This window comes from Ursus arctos, unplaced genomic scaffold, assembly GCF_023065955.2.
Source record: "Ursus arctos isolate Adak ecotype North America unplaced genomic scaffold, UrsArc2.0 scaffold_19, whole genome shotgun sequence".
Taxonomy (NCBI): Eukaryota; Metazoa; Chordata; class Mammalia; order Carnivora; family Ursidae; genus Ursus; species Ursus arctos.
In genome coordinates, this window is record NW_026622863.1 from 35,109,527 (window position 1) to 35,128,158 (window position 18,632).

An 18,632-nucleotide genomic window follows, 5' to 3' on the forward strand; every position below is an offset into this window, starting at 1 on the left:
CATGGAAATCACTGTGGCCTGATTATCAGTTTAATATTTGGATCACTGGGCCATTAAAATGCTGATTTGAAATTCAATTTTCTATTTTTAAAAATGATCACTTTGTGAATTATAACTGTTATACGGTTGATTTTATTTAAATGGATTGTATAATTTCGCCCACTCTGTGTTCATGAATAATGCTTTATACTTGAATGTCAGAATGCCTGCTAACGACCCTAACAATCACAGCTTATGTCTATAGAATCCATCCATACAGTCATTGACAGATTGGCTTTATTTTTTCCATCTTCTACTGTTTTTCCCAGAGTAAGACCTTGAATTAGGGCTCATTAAGGCACACAAAAGCCTGGTCTTTCCCTCCACCCCCTTCCTCCGTATGTTTACTTCACTCCTCTCTAATTTGTTGAAGTCGCTTCTCGAAGCCACTTAGAAACATTCATTTGTTTTCTACAACACTGTGCTGATGCATTTCATCATACAGGAAAAATACACCTTGGCCAAATATGGGACTATATTTTCACAGAAACATTTGTTGCATAGAACCTATGTGCATGAAGACTCCATAAATGTGCCACTATTTTAGGGATCGTGGAACTGGAATCTGACATCAGAACTAGTGTGGTGATGGCCTGGCCCAGTATGAACTGGCCTCTTCATTGGAAAAGTTAGTATTCCAAGCAATGCAGGGTGGCCTTTAGGATTTCTAGGTCCCATTGATGTGAAATCAATATTCCACATCAGATTGGAGTACTTATTATGTTCCACACAGTGTCCAAGCATGATGTGCTATTATCCATTATTTCTCCTAAACGTCCGCAGATGAGTACCATCATCTCCACTATTTCCCCAACAAGAGTGTTCAATAACTTGCTGGAGTAGCCGAGCTGGTATGTCACTGAGCCAGGGTGTGAATTCAGCTCTCTACATTCCTGGAATCTGCAGAATTCTCCCTTACCATTATTTTCCCTCGATTTAGGATAAAATAGAAATCACTTACTTTTTCCACTTCAAGGGAACAGTCCTTAACATCAAGCTACAAGTTGATTCAACATATATCCATTCCAAAGCAGGTTAAGTTTTTTAAGTTTGAAAAAGTGCTGATAAGTGGGAAAGAGCTGGATAATAACTTCCTGTCAATGGTGTCTGTGGGCACAAGATTTTAATGCATAGATTTATTGTAGTGCACGATTTATAGCTTTAAGACTGCGATTTCCCTTCCTCAAAAAGTAAGCTTTATTTTAGTTAGTGAGAAAACACCACTTTGCCAAAACACGGTGACTTCAGAGCATGGTGATTACGTATTTTTAAGTTTCCTTTGGTTTATGGCAGCTAAGAATCAGGTTTTTATATATGAAATCATTCTCTTCATCACACGACATTAAATCAGTCAATATTTTTTAAGATAATTGAAATGGTCTCCAGCTAAGTTTATTTGTGCTCTTGTGGTCTTGGGAAGAAATAAACACAAGTGCAGAAATCAGTTAAAATCAGATTATTGATATATTTCCTTCCGTGTCTTTTCCCACATGAAGATGAGATTAAAAAAACAGTAACGGCAACAACAGACACTAACAAGAAACTTTCTTAGTAAGAAATATCACAGTCTGATTTCTTTTTTTTTAATAATATTTTTTTATTATTACGTTAGTCACCATACAGTACATCCCCAGTTTTTGATGTAAAGTTCCATGATTCATTACTTGCGTATAACACCCAGTGCACCATGCAATACGTGCCCTCCTTACTACCCATCACCAGCCTATCCCATTCCCCGCCCCCCCCCCGAAGCCCACAGTCTGATTTCTTTAAAAAAAAAAAAAAAGGAAAAAGAAAAGAAAAAGCATGTCGAGGAACGGAGCTAAATAAATGGCCTGGAGTATGAGACCCTTCCTTCCAGGACCCACAGTGTGCAAGCAGCCACAGGGACGCCAAGACACCATTAGGTCTGTAGAGAGGTGCCCCAGCCTTTAAGTTAGAGTCTACAAGAAGTCACGTGTTCGAATTGTGTGCCCTGAGCCTCACCAACCATGCAGGGCACTGGCATCTCAGATTATCCTGAAGCTGTCCGGATCCCCAAAACCGAGTCCCATTTCAGACACGTAATTGTTAGACTCTGCATGCCAATTTCAATTCCCCCAAAATGGCCATCCTAGATAACGGTTCTTTAAAACAAACAAAGGCCCCCTAATCCATGCTGTTGTAGTCATTTGGTGGTTTATTTATTTTAATCCACAATTTGCGACAAAATGGTTTTTTTTTTTCCTCGTTAGAGAAAGCACAATCCTATTAAAGGTGGACTTCTTCCCTAAATTGAAGCCATTACAGCAAATTTAAATCCGTGCATCACTATTATAGTGATTTAATGAGCATCCTATTTGGGGACATTATTGGTTTAAAGAAATAAATCACAAATATTTCATTTCACACTAGCACTGTGTATTTCAAATTCATTTTCTCAACACAATGATGTGTTTAAATGAATTGTTCTATTGACTGAATTTTGATCACATTACTGGGTATTTGAGATAGAAATGTGCGGACGGAAGTCAGGAATCATTGCACCTGGGTCCGGCTCTGCTGACAACAAGAAATGAGACCTCAGGCAAGTCATTTTGTATTTGAGTACTTAGTATCTTCTCAGTCAAAAGGGGTGTTCAACTGCCGTGTGCCCCAAATCGCCAAAGCCATTTTTCCCACAGTGTTGAATGAGGCCCCAGCCCCACTCCACATCGGGATTCTATAGTTCCACAGCAGGGACCAGAGCTCTTTCTGGATAACAAGCCCCGGGCAGTTGTGTGGCTCAGAGAGCCAAGGGACCCCATGAGGGAACCACACTGCTGGGGATAGTGCCAGAAATCCCATTAGGCTTAAAGCTTCTCTGAGCACATGTTGGGGTGTAGTATTTGACATTTGCTTCCCTTTAGTAAAACAAAAACCCCTTCAATTAGGTTATCATTGAAATGATCTGAAGCTGGAATCTTATGTCTGGCGGGTCTTGTGAGCCTAAAATAAGAGAAATTAAGGAAGGTTGAGTCAAGCTGGTTGTGTTGAAAAGAAGGGAGGAAGACATAAGGGCAACCAGGAGCTAAGAAGGTTTGTGGAACAGAAGTTCCTAACCTGGTATGTTCGAGGTTTGGTCCACGGAAGGACATTATGGAGCCTCTGAACATCTGAAATGATAGGCAGTGCGTGTGTGTGTGTGTGTGTGTGTGTGAGAGAGAGAGAGAGAGAGAGTTTATCTGGAGAGAGGAGGCTCACGATCTGTGCTGATTGCCCACAGAGATGCTGCCTGCAGAGCGGTGGGAGCTACCCTTCTCACCGCATGGGAAGCAAGCAGCAGACTGAGACCCTGACTTAAGGCTCATCCATTGTATTTATTAGCTGGAAACTCAAGTGGATTCCCCTCCAGGTGTGGTCTACCAGTGTCACAGGGCTGTTTGCAGCACTGCATGAGAATGTATGAGAAGTATATGTGGCCTGGCACTTAGTTATTGCTCAATAAGTATTAGCTCTATCCTAATTAATATTTTATAGAAGCCCTTCAACTGAGAAAAAGCGACTTGTGCATCATGCATGGAGAAAAGGAAGCAATAGCCGGCCTTCTACTACTCATGCTTTAGGTCACCTAGAGTCTCTTTCTCCTGACTTGGGTCTTTTGCTGAAGAATGACAAATAAAGCTTGTTCTGTCCTGATGCATCTGGGGTCCCACTAAAGCCATAAACTGCTTTGCTGCGGTTGCAGGAGAAACTGACAATGTTATAATGCCAGGTGTGGACGCCTCGGTCTTCTCTCTGCCATGGGTTTGCTGTGCCCTGCTGGGGAAATAGCTCATCTTTCGAACCCCCCCGGGATGTTTCTGTGAGTTCCATGGAATGGACCTATTTGTTTACTTTATGATCTCCACATAAAAAGTGAAGAAGTTCCAACCACCCCTAATCTCTGCGCTTTGTCATCTCAAGTACACAGCACTCGAAACCCTCAGTTAGTCCTGCCACTCTGTGATCAAAAAGACTGCATTTAAGAATTTATGGTACAGACTCTTATTGAGATAGCTAACATTTGTATAGCTCTTTGGGGTTTACAAAGTATTTTACTTAGGTTTTCCCATTTAAACCTCCATAGGACTAAAAAAGTTAGTGGCACTAATGGGGACAAGCAGAAACCAATTTCAGAAAATGTTAAATACACAAAATTATAAAGTACAATGAGCCTGACTTCCCTGATTCAGAAGGAAAAATCTGTCTCTTTACTTTGTGATCTTGTTTCATATATTTAAAGACATTTGTACTTCTGCTTTTCTGAATTTTCTGCTTTGGGCCTGGCCTCTTGTTTTAGTTCTTCAATATAGCTGGCCAACTGTGGCAGTTTTCTGCATGACTCAAAATGAAGAGAGATCTTTGCCCAGCAAAGTTCACATGATTAAAATTAGCTTGGATGTTTCAGATAATGCTCCTTTTTTTTTAAATTATGAACATAACTTTTATCTAAACTGAGCAGGAAGAAACATTTAAGGAAACTTCTCATCTTATTTGTATTTCAGCCTTAAAAAGGGAAAAGAGATATAGTGAAAATTTTCAACGTTTAAGTGGGAAGTGCCTTATTTGAGATAAACACAAAAGGTTTTAAGTATCGTTGATATTAGTCAAACATAGCAGCTTTTGACTATTGTCTGAAGAGCTCTCATCTGCTGAGTTGCAGACCTGTGACCTCTAGATAAAGTTTCAAAATGCAGAAAATATTTATCTTCTTGCTATGACCTTCCATGCACAAGACATGAGCCATGGATTTATTTCCTAGGGAACTAGTGACTGAGGAAGATCTATAATTAAATCTGTGAGTTATATGCTACACATGGGAATTGGGTACACACCAAGTCCTTTAGAAAAATCCAGTAATATTACTATAGCTTCAACTGGTGGAATTAAACTCAGCTTTTCTTGGGGTGTTTTTAGCAGCATCATTGGGAATATGAATATTAGAAATCTCTGTTTCTTTCAAAAGTCAGTGTGTATTCAGGCTGGCCTCCATTTCATTCTGGTCTCAATGTCCCTCCCCCAGTAGGACAACACCTGTTTCTGCTGTCCAAGGAGGCACCTTGTGTAGAAGGCTTGGACATATCGGAAACCAGCTGTCTGATCTTAGAGCTTCATGGTGTCAGAACTGGAAGGGATCTAAACCGGTAGTTGTCAAAAGTTTTCTGAGCGTCAACATCTATTCTTCAAATAAAATAAAATCCAAAGATCCTGTAGGTAAGGCAGATACAGGTGAATTGGTTTGGGCTGGAAGGAAGGAAGGAAGGAAGGAAGGAAGGAAGGAAGGAAGGAAGGAAGGAAGGAAGAGAAGGGAAGGAAGATGGAGGCAGAACACAATCTTGTTAGACCTCTCAGCCAGGTACCTCCCCAACCCATAAAGTTAGAAGCAAGACATCCCTAAGGTACCACCATTTCTCAGTGTGAACATCAGCACCCAAGGCAAGTCACAGACTGGAGAGATGGGACAGAAATCCAAGAAGCAAGGTGTTTGCCATCACATGGGTCAGCATCCCGTAGCATCTACAGTTAAGCACATTGGGAAATTTTTAAAACGTCAGGAAAATGAGCAGTTGTTTCCAAACCTGGCTCAAGTAGCTGTTCACATTAAATATGGCTGTCTGGAGGCTCATAAGAGCCAAACTATCACCACAGAGCTTTTATTGTTCATCTGTTGAATCCAGTAATAGGCCTTTACTTTAACTCTTAAAAAAAATAAAATTGTCGGCTCCTTTTCTTTCAGTGGGATTGTGCTCCCTGTATCATCCTGCAGCCAAAAGAAGCACCCTATTAACATGAAGGGAGGGCAGCGAGAGGGGAGGTATTCACAGACATCAAGGCTTGAGTGTAAATGTGAGGACAGAGTGGATGTTGACGATCATGGTAATAATACTTGACACACATTTGCCCTGTACTCTACAGATATTAACTCATTTAGTATCTGTGATGTCTAAGCACTCTTTATGTGTGTCTTATATATCTATGTATGTGTATGTATGTACAAATATGTGTGTGGTGCGTACCATCTTTCTCTCTCTTCCCGATAAGCTATATGAGATAGATACTACTATTTTCCCCATTTTACAGGTAACAGTACCGAGATACAGAATCCTAAAGATTCTGCAGCTGGTGGCAGAGGGCCTGAGATCTGTACTCCAGCAGCCTGGCCCCTAGCTCCTACTCTTTACGACACTACATTCACTCTTTTCTTGGAGTACAAGCTATGTGACCTTCCTTGAACAAACTGAGAAGCCTCTATCAAATTTTTAATAGGAAAACAAAATAAAAAGAATAGTAACTCAAAAGCTTGGTCTGAGAAGAGAAGGAATGAATGTGAATCCCCTAACCCATCACCCGGCACATAGTAATCCCTCATTAGCTGCTATGTTGCTGTAGAAATCATCAACCACGTGCCCAGACAGGTCGTTTTAAAGATTCAAAAGTAAATAAAGGGGAAAGATCTCAGGATCGGTTTGTCACATTTGATGCTAACCACTGTATTTTCTGGAGAATTTTAAATTCTACAGGTGGTTTTATTTCTCTGAATGGTAAGATATGATTCTTTGTATTTGAACAATATCCCTTCAGCTGAGGAATCGTCCTAAATACGATAGATTCCCACTCATATCCTTTAAGCTGTTGAGTTAATCCTTTGTCTACCACTTACGCATTGACCCACCCTATTTCTGAAAATGTTTTGCAGGTTATCATAACAAGAACAAGAATAATCAATAAAATAAGCAGACACAGTTGTTTGGTTTAATCACCAGGAAGAGGATCATAAATGGCAACAGCTCAGAACGTCCAGTTCCTCCTTTCTCCCCAGGCTCGTGGCCTAATTCATGCATCTGACACATTTTCCCTGATCCCCTGCCATCTTCCTCCATGTGCGTGGTGAGGTTCTCCCCAGCTTCTCCATGGACTATGTCTGGAAACCAATTACCGTCTCCCTTTTGTTCCTGTACTGTCTTGTGGAAGAAAGGAAATTATACCTTAGAGCCTTTCTTTTTTTTTAATAAAATAGCATTTAGTCATGAAATTAGTGCTTTTAAAATTGGATTGTCTTATTTTGAAAGGCCTCGTAGTTGTTGGACTTCTCAGGACAGCTTTATGATCTCCCTCCAGCGTTTCAGCTTCTCCTGTTCTGTGTTTTTTTGTGGTCGTCATTGTTTTGTTTCTTTTGTTGAATAACATTGAGGAGTGCATTTTCTTGATTCAGGTCATAGTTGATTTAAAAAAAAAGACCCAGGGGCGCTTGGGTGGCACAGTGGTTAAGCGTCTGCCTTCGGCTCAGGGCGCGATCCCGGTGTTCTGGGATCGAGCCCCACATCAGGCTCCTCCGCTATGAGCCTGCTTCTTCCTCCCCCACTCCCCCTGCTTGTGTTCCCTCTCTCGCTGGCTGTCTTTATCTTTGTCAAATAAATAAATAAAATCTTTAAAAAAAAATAAAAAGACCCAGCGTACATCCAAAAGATACATATCAACTAGGGAAAATATTAATCACATGTATGTTTCTTATGATCTCATGCATGTCTATCACATGCTCATTAGCATGCTGTCCCAAGTACATTCACGGGGCAAGTGGGTGAAGTATGCCTCCAGGTGTTTCTTGAGCACCCATCAAGAGCCTGACTCTGCTCACTGTTCTTCTGGGTGGTCATTGTGGACTCAGACTCTTCAGAGGCTCACACAGATCTGTGGGCATTGAGGTGGGCTCCACCAGCACCAATGTGTCTATTACCTAACCCGACATTTACCTTCACAGCTGCCTCTGCATATTGGTAGCTGGAAAAGCACATTTTAGGGATGTTTTGAAAGAAGCAGGAAGGCTAATAAAAAGCCCTTGTAATGCCTTCAAATTTTACCTTTGGAAAAAGTTCTATATTAAGGTGACTTGTCTCCAAGAGGCACCACTTACATCTAATTGCCATTCCTGGAAGGAATAACAACAGTGCTTCTGAAGCTGACAGCACCTTAGAATCACTCAGATTCTACAAAAATCCTGGCGCCCAAGCCCCAGTGCAATGATAGTGCACCAGATTCTCTGAGCTGCGTCTTGTACATTCGTTGTCTTACACCCCTGGAGAAGATCATAGTGTACAGTCAGGGTCTCTCGACTGGATTAAGAGTGAGAAGAAATTAAATTTCTCAGTGCTAACGTTGTATCAGATGAGCTCGTTGTAACCTAGGAAAATTGAAACTTGACTTGAAAGTTTGGGACCCCAGGAGGATGAGTTTTGGTGGGAAGCACAGGGCAGAGCATAAAGGATGCCAGCCCCAGGGAAGGACAAGAGGGATAAACAGGGAGATGGAGATTTTAAACCAAAGTTGTACCCTACGATTTCATAAGCAGGTATCTATTTAATCCTCACAGCAATCATTTGAAGAAAGAAGGACATTCACATTACCAGAGCACCTTCATGAACCAGCATTTATATGTTTCTTGAATTTTTTCAAATTCCAGCTTTGGTAGGTCCCACTACCCCTTTCTCAGCATGCTGTGGCTTGGGGCAAACCCAGATTCTCTGATTATACCACCTTCTCCTCCTGTCCTGATCAGAGACAGCTCAGCCTGAAGCCTCAGGGCCTACAGGATGTGCCAGCAGGGGAAATCTCTGACAGCGCAAGTGGAATAGTTTCTGGAGCCCAGGAGAAGTGGTTTGTAGCCAGGCGCTCCCGTGACTGGGGGAGTTCAGTGGCAGATGTCTCCAATTAGCAAAACTGCACTGAGTGCTGGCTACATGATGAAGATTGCTGTAGGTTTTGTGGATATAGCAGTGAGCAGAACAGACCAATCCTGCCTTCTTAGTGTCTCCTTTCTACAAAGGGAAGGCAACAAATAAAAGTTAATAAAATACATGGTGTGCCAGTGGCTAAGAAAGGTCTTGATGGGGTATAGGGAAGTAAAGTCTACAGATTGGGTGCAGGTTGCAGTTTTAAAGCATAACACCTGATGGGGGAAGTGCAGGCATGCAGCTACCCCAGGGGCAAGCATCCTAGGTAGAGGGACCAGAGGGAGCAAAAGCCTGGGGTGGGATTGTGGAATGTTCTGGAAACAGCAGGGAAGCTGAGGTGGGGACTAGAACAGAAAGAGCAAGAGAATGTGGGGCAAGAGAAGAGGTGTGGCCCATCACCGAAGGCCTTGTAGGCCACCAGAAGAACTCTGGCTTTTGTTCTAGCTGAGAGAGAAAACCACACCCTGGGAGGGTTTTCAGATCCAGTGTGTCTCTACTGAATCTCTCTGGCTGCTGGATGGTGGCTGAGTAGACCACCAATGGGGAGGTGGGGGCAGGGGGCATTGCAATCATTCAGGTCGTGCAAGTGATGGGTGCTTGGCCCATAGCCACGCTGGTGGAAGGGGAGAGAGGTGATTTCGATCAGATTCTTGATATTTGGAATAAGTTCTGGAGGGATGCTTACAGCTCTTCCGTGGAGAGCCGCTGCCTGCATGCCAGGCCACGCACCACTGTGAACTTTGCCTCATTCTTTTCTATCCTTGTGGATTTGCAAAGAAGAGGGCACCACCCCCATCTCCTAGATAAGGAAATTGCAGCTCAGAGAGATTCGGACACCTGCTTGCAGGCCCGTGTCAGGAATCTAGCCACAGGTCTGACTCTCAGTCCTGTCCTCTTGCAACTATGACAGGCTGCCTCCACTCCAAAGTCTGCAACAAATTTAAGACTTTTGGAATTTCTTATTGCATCAGCATGAATACTATCCAATTTCCCATAAACTCAAATTTTGTCTATTTAAAAAGAGTATGAATCTTTCTTTTTAGAAATTGAGGTGCTTAAGATTAATGACCAACCATAAAATTTTATAAGTAATTATTACGGTCTATGGTGCCTTCTTAAACTGCCCGATACGCTATGGTCTTTTCTTTCCCTTGTTTGTCAGAGTGGGTTTGCACCCTGCTGACCAAGACCTTGAGCGCCAGGGAAATTTGGAGCAAGGCCATCGGTGAAACTGTATTTTTAACTTCCAGTCTAGGGATGGAATCTCATCATCGAATCTCACTGGCATTTACTCATCTTGCATTAGTAATACAGCGTGGCGCCTTTTCCATCCTCTTTAGCTTTGTTTGGTAGAATCTTTAGAAAGGACCCTGTTTCAACAAAATAAAGTCATTTTTTTCTTTTTTTGTGATAGATAACATGAAAACTTGTATTACGTATGTGTGTGTGTATGTGTCCCATCCTAATTTGGGGACACTTTCTGACTTTAGGACTCTGTGGCTTTCTGTCTCCTGTGTCCTTCCGGCACCCCAGACACCGAGCTGCAAGCCCATACCTCCAGCCCCTCATGCAGGATCTCTCCTTTTGAGCAGGGCTGCTTTGCACCCAGCTTCCCTGGGAGTTCCCCAAGTCTTATCTTAAAGTTTTAACCCTCCTCTATAGCCAACTTCCAAATTCTATTCTCAACCTCTGGTTCTCTTTTTTCAGTTGCTCCAAAACTCACAAACTGGAGAAAAAGTAAAGGCAGTAGCTGGAAAGGCCTCTGTTCATCAGGACTGGGAGGTAGTGTGTGACAGAAGCGCATTCAGATAGCTGAAGCAAAAGGGTATTTGTTGACCCCCATACCCAGGAAGTCCAAGGGTGCATCTGGCTTTAGACCAACTGGGTCCCAGATTCAAAGAATTGCTCTTTCTGCTCCCCCCTTTGTATGGTGGCCTCATTCTCTCCTTCTGTACAGAGACTTTCTCCCAACAGCACAAACAGGCTCCAAGCATCATCACCAAAGGCAAAAAGCCTCCCCCACCTCCACGAGCTCTCAAAGAAAAATCAGGGAAAATAATGTTTGATCCAACATTGGGCAAATGCCCATTCATGAAGCCATCTAAGGCCAGAGAAACAGGTTCAGTTTGGCTAGAGCACATGCCTTTGTGGGTGGGAGTGGAGGATGTCATGGCACATTAGCTGACTGTGGTGGGGCAGGTGGGAGGGCTGATACCGGAAGGGACTGGGTTGCCCGCTAGGTAATCTACAACCACCAACATTCCCTGCACTTAGAACAGCATATGCAGCTCTAGAATTTCCCTTGAGGGGAACTCAGTGTTGGTGGGACAGACCCCAGCACTTCTGTTCAACTGTGATTCAATTTATCCACCAGGTCTTGAGCACCTACCGTATGTCCCCACATTGTACCAGGTACATAGAGATGATAAAATGATGACTAGAACACTGACCATGCCTCAAGGAGGCTGTTCCTTAGGAGGGGGTCTTCTTAGATTATAGGGATTGATCGATTTGCACGCCTCCCTTTGATGCTAACTAAGACAAAGGAGAAATAGCCCCAAGTGTTACTACTCTGTCTCATGAATTATTTTTCCAAGGCAATAAAATTTGAAGATTGCAATTAGTTAACCATTATGAAGACAAATCTGCAAATATTTCTCTGACTGTGGTGACATTTAAAATGCTTCCTGCTCTACCAGTCAATTGGATTTTTTCCCCGTCTTCTCATAATGGCTAATTGCTAAGCAATTGATTGAATCCCCTTTGTTACTACATAATTACTAAGCTGGCTCAAACAACTGCCCTGACCATTTCTCAGTCTACTCATTTTGGTCACCTAAAGGGCAGGTTTGGGGTAGGAATGTTCTTATTTGGTTAATCTCTTTGCAAATTATCAATCTGATTGCTTAATGTAGTGATTCAGAGCAAAGGTTCAAAGGGCAGAAAAGTTTAAGGGATCCTCAGGCAAGGTTTGCTACCCTGCCTAAGCCTCAGGTTTTTTGCCTGTAATATGGAGATAGTCAGAATCTACCAATCTACCTGGTAAAGTTTCGGGGAAGGTCATATGAGATAAGACACTTTTAAGTGTTTAGCACCACTGGGACATAGTCTTGTAAAGAATCATAAGTGCTCGTGTTCCTCTAGGCTGCTGCTGATGCAGACTTAGGGGAACTTGTCAAAATTCTTCAGTGCTCTGCGACTCAGGTCCCATTCTGTAAAATGGGGATGATAAAGCCACCTGTTTCATAGAGTTTATTTGATGATAAAAAGGCATAGAAAGGCGGGGTGCCTGGGTAGCACAATCGGTTAAGCCTCCAACTCTTGATTTCAGCTCAGGTCATGATCTCACGGTCATGAGATTGCCCAAGGCAGGCTCCGTGCTCAGCAGCGAGTCTGCTTCTCTTCCTCCCTCTCACCCTCTCCTCTCCCCCACTCACACTCACGTGATCTCTCTCTCTCTCAAATCTTAAAAAAAAAAAAAAGAGAGAGCTAGAAAGCATATGGGATTAATGTGAAGTTCGAAAGGGATGGGAAAGACACCTGAAGCTCCAAGCCCAACACCCATCAAAACTAACTTCTCAGTTGCTGTTGAGCTACTGAGAGCACCTGCCGCAACGCCTGCTGCAGGCTCAGGTGAGAACCCTTCCTTGGGCTCCCAAACCCTTGCAAATGAAACCACAAATACAGGAGTGTGGTGTCTTGTGTATCCACAGCGTTCCTCCTTCACACATGTGCGCTCACGGTATTCAACAGGTAAGTGCTGAATGTCGGGCCAGTGCTGTGGGTTCATCTCTGTGGAGACAATGGGGGAGAAGGGGAATACAGGGTCTTCTTCCTTGAGCTGTTTGGAGTTGTGGCCTTTGGAAGAATTGCTCAAAATGATCCTGGTGCTTTTTTGACATTTCTGGCTATTAACACAAGATGAGATCTTGCTTATGGTGCTTTGTGTGGGTCTCTCTCTCTCCCCATACAAAAAGGACATCACGCTCTGAGAAAAGTAATTTCCCCAGAGCCATATCCAAAGAAGAAATGTGAATGAGGGCAGTAGCAGGAGCTGAGTTCCCGTGGTTAATTGTGTGGACTCGGATTTGGCTGTTCTGTGTTGCCGTCTTTAACAGGGAGCTGGGAATGTGGGACTGTGTGGGTATTTGTGTGGTGTGTCACCTGAGCCAGCCCCGTAGTTGAGTTCTGGAAGATTGAGAGGACTTTCGTCTCTAGTTGGCCCAAAATGTGTACACCAGTGCAGTGTTGTGCCGACAAGTGCCCAATAAGTGTGGATAGGCTGAGAACTGTATTAGACACAGAGGGAACAATACATCCAAGTGGAGGTCTGATTTTCTCTGCAGAGTTCAAAGGGTACCCGTGCCTTTACCCCCAAAACCACAGAAACCGAAGCTTAAATATATTTTAAGCTTTGTATATTTTAGTGGGATATTTGGCCAAGATGGAGGCTTCCATGGAGGTTATAATCGGAATGTTGGGGTCAGAGAGCACATACCTAGCTGCCTGGCTTGCCTGGTAAGCCAAGTGTTTCTGCCTGGGCTGGTGCCGCTGTGAACTGGAATATAGTCAGCATCCAAGGAAATGGGGAAGTTACGCTTGAAGAAAAGGTGGCAGGGTGTTCTTGATAATAGCTACCTTGCTAACAGATCTTGAGCCATCCCAGGTGCCAGCTCTTTACCTACATTATCTCTATTTTAGTATTTAAACAATCCTCCAAGCGGGTATTATTCCCGTTTTACGGTGGAAGGAGCTGAGGGTTAGAGAGATTCGTAGTGCATTCTCTGACACACAGGTAATTACATGGCTGAGCGAGGACTTGAACCCCCAGCTCTATATTGCCAGCTGTGTTTTTTGAACCCCACATGTGGGCACAGGATAAGGATTGTTCGTTATTCTCCGCCACCGCTTTGGGGGTGGGAGAGCTGTACTTTTCTGGAGCAGACCCCAGGTTCTCTGCAGGATGGAGGGTATGAGACTCCATTCCCAGTGGAAGCAGGCGGGGTCTCCCTGAGACCTTTTCCCACAATCTCCACATTCCATTCAATTGTGCAAGAGTGTTGCTCAAAAACAGAGAGCTTCCCCTGAAAGTAATAAAAAAATTAAAAACAAGAAAACAGAGAGCTTGAGGGTTCCTATCTCTGTCACTTGATGGATTCATTGCTGTATCTGCTTCTAACTTAAATCACTGGCTCCTTTTCTGTCTTACTCTGTGTCTTCACTAAGGGGTGGTAGAAATGGACCTCTTCCCACCATCAGACTAGCCTCGCTCTGATGGACAGCTCTTCCTGGAAAATCCACTCCAGCTGTTTAGTGTTTGACTTCCTCCTCTGAAATGGGGCTAGCAATGCCTCTTTAGATTATGAAAATAATATAATAATACAAGAGAAGCCCCTAGCTAGTTGTCCCAAAGCAGACACTTAACTAATATCAGTCTCTCTCTGATTTGTCCCTTGCCCCCACAAGATGGAAAGGGAGAATCAAAAAGAATCAAATATTTCCATTAGAAATGCTGACATTCAGGGGTGCCTGGGTGGCTCAGTTGGTTAAGTTTCAGACTCTTGATTTCGGCTCAGGTCATGATCTTGGGGCCATGGGATCGAGCCCTGCATTGGGCCCCCATGCTGGGTAGAGAGCCTGCTTAAGATTCTCTCTCTCTCTCCCATCTAAAAAAAAAGAAAAGAAAGAAAAGAAACACTGCCTTTCACACAAGGAATATTTTTTCTGCATCCCAGCATTTACAGTTTGTATGATTCTCCACCTTACAATCCTCCAGGATACCTGATCCCGATATCTGAAAGAATGAAGATCAGTTTTTTTCTAAATAACATAATGTTGGCATGCCCCAGGAGGCCTAGGGCTTTCCTTTCTTCTGGTTATAGCCCCTGCAGGATTCAGGTGCACCCCAACATGGCCACAGAAGTCACCTCTGTCCTGAGTCCCCAGAAGAACCTTGGCCTTTTAGGAATTGCACTTCGAGGACGACCGTGCTTGCTGTTAGTTTTTGAGAGCAAAATGATTGCACAGAAAGGAAAACCACGTTGTTTTCCTATCTCTCCATGGATCCTGTACTTCCATTAGAGAAGAAGGAGAACACCCAATTAAGAAGGATAGAAACATAAATGGAACCATGTCAGCCCTCCCAAATTGTCATTGATCATTCCACTGGGCACGTATTTCTCACCTCCCATTCAGGACCATCCCCTATGACAGACATTTTTATGGCCAAACAATAAAGAGATAAATTGATCTGGTCAGTTTTTCTCTCTCCCTTTCTTGAATGAAAAGAAAATGATTTAACTAGTTTTTTTTTTCTTTAGGATAGAAAGAGAGTAAAAAAAAAAAATAAAAAGAATGTTTTAGTAGCAAATAGGTAATCCTAAAGTAGATGAAATAGGAATTGATTTTACTTACCTGCCTTTACCGGGTAGTTGGGAGCACTACCCAAGGGCAGGTATGTGGCGACACTTTGGGGGGGGAGTCGGGCCACAGCCAGCCAGGTGGGGATTGCAGTCATCATGATTTCAGGAGGCGTAGTTGCTACGTTACGCACCATCCCCAAAATCTGCCTTTTCTTCATTGATGACCATCTCTCCCACCTTGATGTTCAAACCCATTGGGAGAAATTGGGTAAAAGGAATTTCTTGTAATTGCATGTGAATCTATGATTATCTCAAGATAAAAAAAATTAAAAATGTATTTATGCAGTGGTATGCATTTAAAAGACAGAGAAAGGGTGCATGGGTGGCTCAGTCAGTTAAGCACCCGACTCTTGATTTTGGCTCAGGTCATGATCTCTGGGTCCTGGGATCAAGCCCCACATTGGGCTCCACGCTCAGCATGGAGAGTGCTGGAGATTCTTTCTCTCTCCCTCTGCCATTTCCCTTGCTCGCATTCTCTCTTTCTCTCAAAATAAATAAATCTTTTTTAAAAAGGGACTGGAGGGAAGCCATCAATATTTTAAAGTAGTTATAACATCCAGCATCCAGTTGAAACATAGAGCACATTGTTCTTCTAGCTTCTACTTTGGTTTATTTTCCAGATGTTACTTAGTGTACTTACATTAGTTTTGTAAAGGGGATAAAACTACACCTGACTTTTTTTATTAAAAAAAAAAACTTCATTGCCAACTACAACAACTTACAGTCCTATTTCTAGTTTATTCTGAAACCATCTCCTCATTCCCTCTTCTCTCTGCCAAGTGTAAAGGGAGAGCGTGCACACGTACACACACTATACATACACATACAGACATACAGCATTATGACCTGTAAGAATAAATCGGTTGGAACTCAGTGCTCAAAACTTAACATCAACAATTTGCCACTAATGATGCATGAACCGTTGTTAGCCATGATGGACGTCTGCCCCAGAGGCTGAGAAGTTTGGATGCCTCCTTGTGACTTCCATTTGTGATTCACAGCCCCAGTCCAGTGTAGAGACAGGAGGTGCGTCTTGATGGATAATAAAAGAGTAGAGATTTAGACAAAGAAAATAATGAGAAAACGATTATTTAGCAACCTATTTTACCCTCTCCGCCTCACTGGCTGGCCCCCATCCTTTGGTGCAGACATAATTTGAAGAGCCCAGAGCATATGATTGGTAGTAATCGAATAAATTCATAGGATGGGAACAGGGCTCAGGAGCCTATAAAAGATTCAAGTCCTACTTCCCCTTAGGAGAGAGGTATCCAACCAGTATTAATATTTTAGAAATACTAGAAGGTAGAAGAGGAGCCATTATTCATCACTAGCACCTCCATGGTACTAAAATTAAATAATGGATTTTTTTTAAAGACAGAATTGCTAGAGTTGTGGAACTATAAAAAATATTCCTCTCTTGGGGATGTTGCATTTTTTGCTTTTATCTTTTCTTCTCCTCTTGAGAACATTTTGATTTACTTCTGTGATAAGCTTATAACAACTAAGGAACTTGGGAGGCGGGATGAGCTAGGCTGGGAGGGAGGGGGTTTAGGCAGCTGACAAATGATCCTGTGTAAATTTGTTTGGCTTCAAGTCAGAAAGCTCCCGGACTGTGCATGCATTCATTTTCCACTGCATAGCATGTATATCTGCACATACGGGCTGGGGCCCTGGGCCCTGTAATAGTGAGCACCCACTGTGCCGTGCAGGCTTGGGGTCTGAGCATGCTTGTGTGCTCAACAGGAGCCCTGTGAACAAGACCCAGCTATCCCCTTCCTAATCCAGCAAAAGCCTTGAAACCACCAGCCCTGCTCCTTGAGGAGGCATCTGGTCTAGCTGTGAGGAATTGAGCAGCCAGGAGTTGGCGTCACACCAGCATCTGCAGCTTTGGATCGACTCAGCTGGTCTCAGAGGTCTCCATGTCTGGCTCTGCCCCCAGCACTAGCTGTGTAACCCAGTTAGACAAATGACTTCACTCTCCTGACTCTCACTTTCCCTACCTCTGCAATAGAAATAACAGTAACTACCTGGCAAAATATACGTAAAGTTTTAGCATGGTGCCTGACATTTATAAGACCTCGATGAAAGCAATTATTATCTAGGATGAAACTTGAAGGTTTTAAAAAATCCTCTTAATTATAAAATTACTCTTCCTGATATTGACATGTTGCTATGTTTAGATACACTCAGATGATAACTGTTAGTATTTGTTGAGCACCTACTGTGTGCCAGCCACAGCACCCTGTGCTCGCCAGGACCTCGGGAGCTCGGACCTCTCATCCCACTGAACTGAAGAAGGAACTGATGTTCAGAGGGGTGAAAGGTTCACTCAAGGTCAAACCCAAGGACAAACTAGAGCCAGAGTATAAGCTGACCACAAATCATTTTCTAAACCACTGCACTGCAGAGGCAGGGGTGGTGGATAGTGCTCAGCACCCAAAGAAATGGAGTTCAGGGAATGGAAGAGAATCCTTGCCCCATAATGGGTCAAGAGTGGCTGAGTTGGGTTTAAACAGAGATTTATTTATCGTGCATCTTTTGAAACCCTTTGCCAAAGTCGTTATTTACTTAGAGTTTGTATGATTCTCTCTTGTTGGACTTCCCTAGAAAAACCAAATTTTAGAAAGATGTTTACCCAAGTCGATCCCATTGCATCCAGCTGCCTGTTAATTTTCAAGGAGCACACCGCTCTACTCTTAAAAATGTGCGTGTTTCATTGGGATCATTTAATTAACAGGCCACTTGAAATGACTCTCTTGGGACAATACCAGAGTATCTCTCATAACTCAAGCCCAGGAAGTAAAGTTGGTCCTTACCAGAAAGTGGTAAGCCATTTTGAAATCAAGATAGCTGTGTAAGCTCATTGATTTATGCATTCATTTCCTTTCCTTTCTGACAGTGTGGTCTCTCATTTCAGTTTCTCTTTATACAGCTTCTTTATTTATTACAAAATAGTTGAGTGTCTCCTATGCACCATGCACTTTTCACAACCATGAACAAAACAGAGGTCCCTGATAACATGGAGCATATATTTTAATGGTAAATAGAGATAATAAACAGATAACTATGTCAGGTGATGATGGGTTCTGTGAAGAAAAATAAAACAGAGTAATGGACATAGAGAATGATGCTGGGAGGGAAGCCACTATTTTTTTTTTAATAAGGTGGTCATGAAAGCCCTCACTGAATAGATGGATGTTAATTAGAGAACTCAGGGACAGTGAAGGAATGAGCTATACAGATATATACTTGGTAATATCCTGGTGAATTAAAGCCATTTACCAGACACCATTGGGAAAGGGGACTCTAATATTTTGGTAGAAAAGTATAATTTAAAGACCAAGTGTGAGGTTTAAGATTAAGTAATACTGGAGAGGGTAATTCACCATCTGCAGGGCTTGAACCTAAACTGGCTTTGTATACACACAGGTATTCATTGCTC

General features: G+C 42.9%; 1 protein-coding gene across 2 annotated transcripts in view; it reads left to right on the forward strand.

The window, feature by feature from the left end:
- The window catches only part of CDH13 (cadherin 13), a 984,509-nt gene that overhangs the window by 485,259 nt on the left and 480,618 nt on the right, over nucleotides 1-18,632 (forward strand). The window contains exon 5 of one of the 2 annotated variants that reach the window (XM_057314677.1): nucleotides 6,737-7,034. The exons of the other annotated variant lie outside the window; for it this stretch is intronic. Coding sequence (XP_057170660.1) covers nucleotides 6,737-6,796 — 60 coding nt within the window. The 3' untranslated portion in view covers nucleotides 6,797-7,034. Of the gene's footprint in view, nucleotides 1-6,736; nucleotides 7,035-18,632 lie in introns of those variants that run through there. 2 annotated transcript variants of the gene reach the window in all.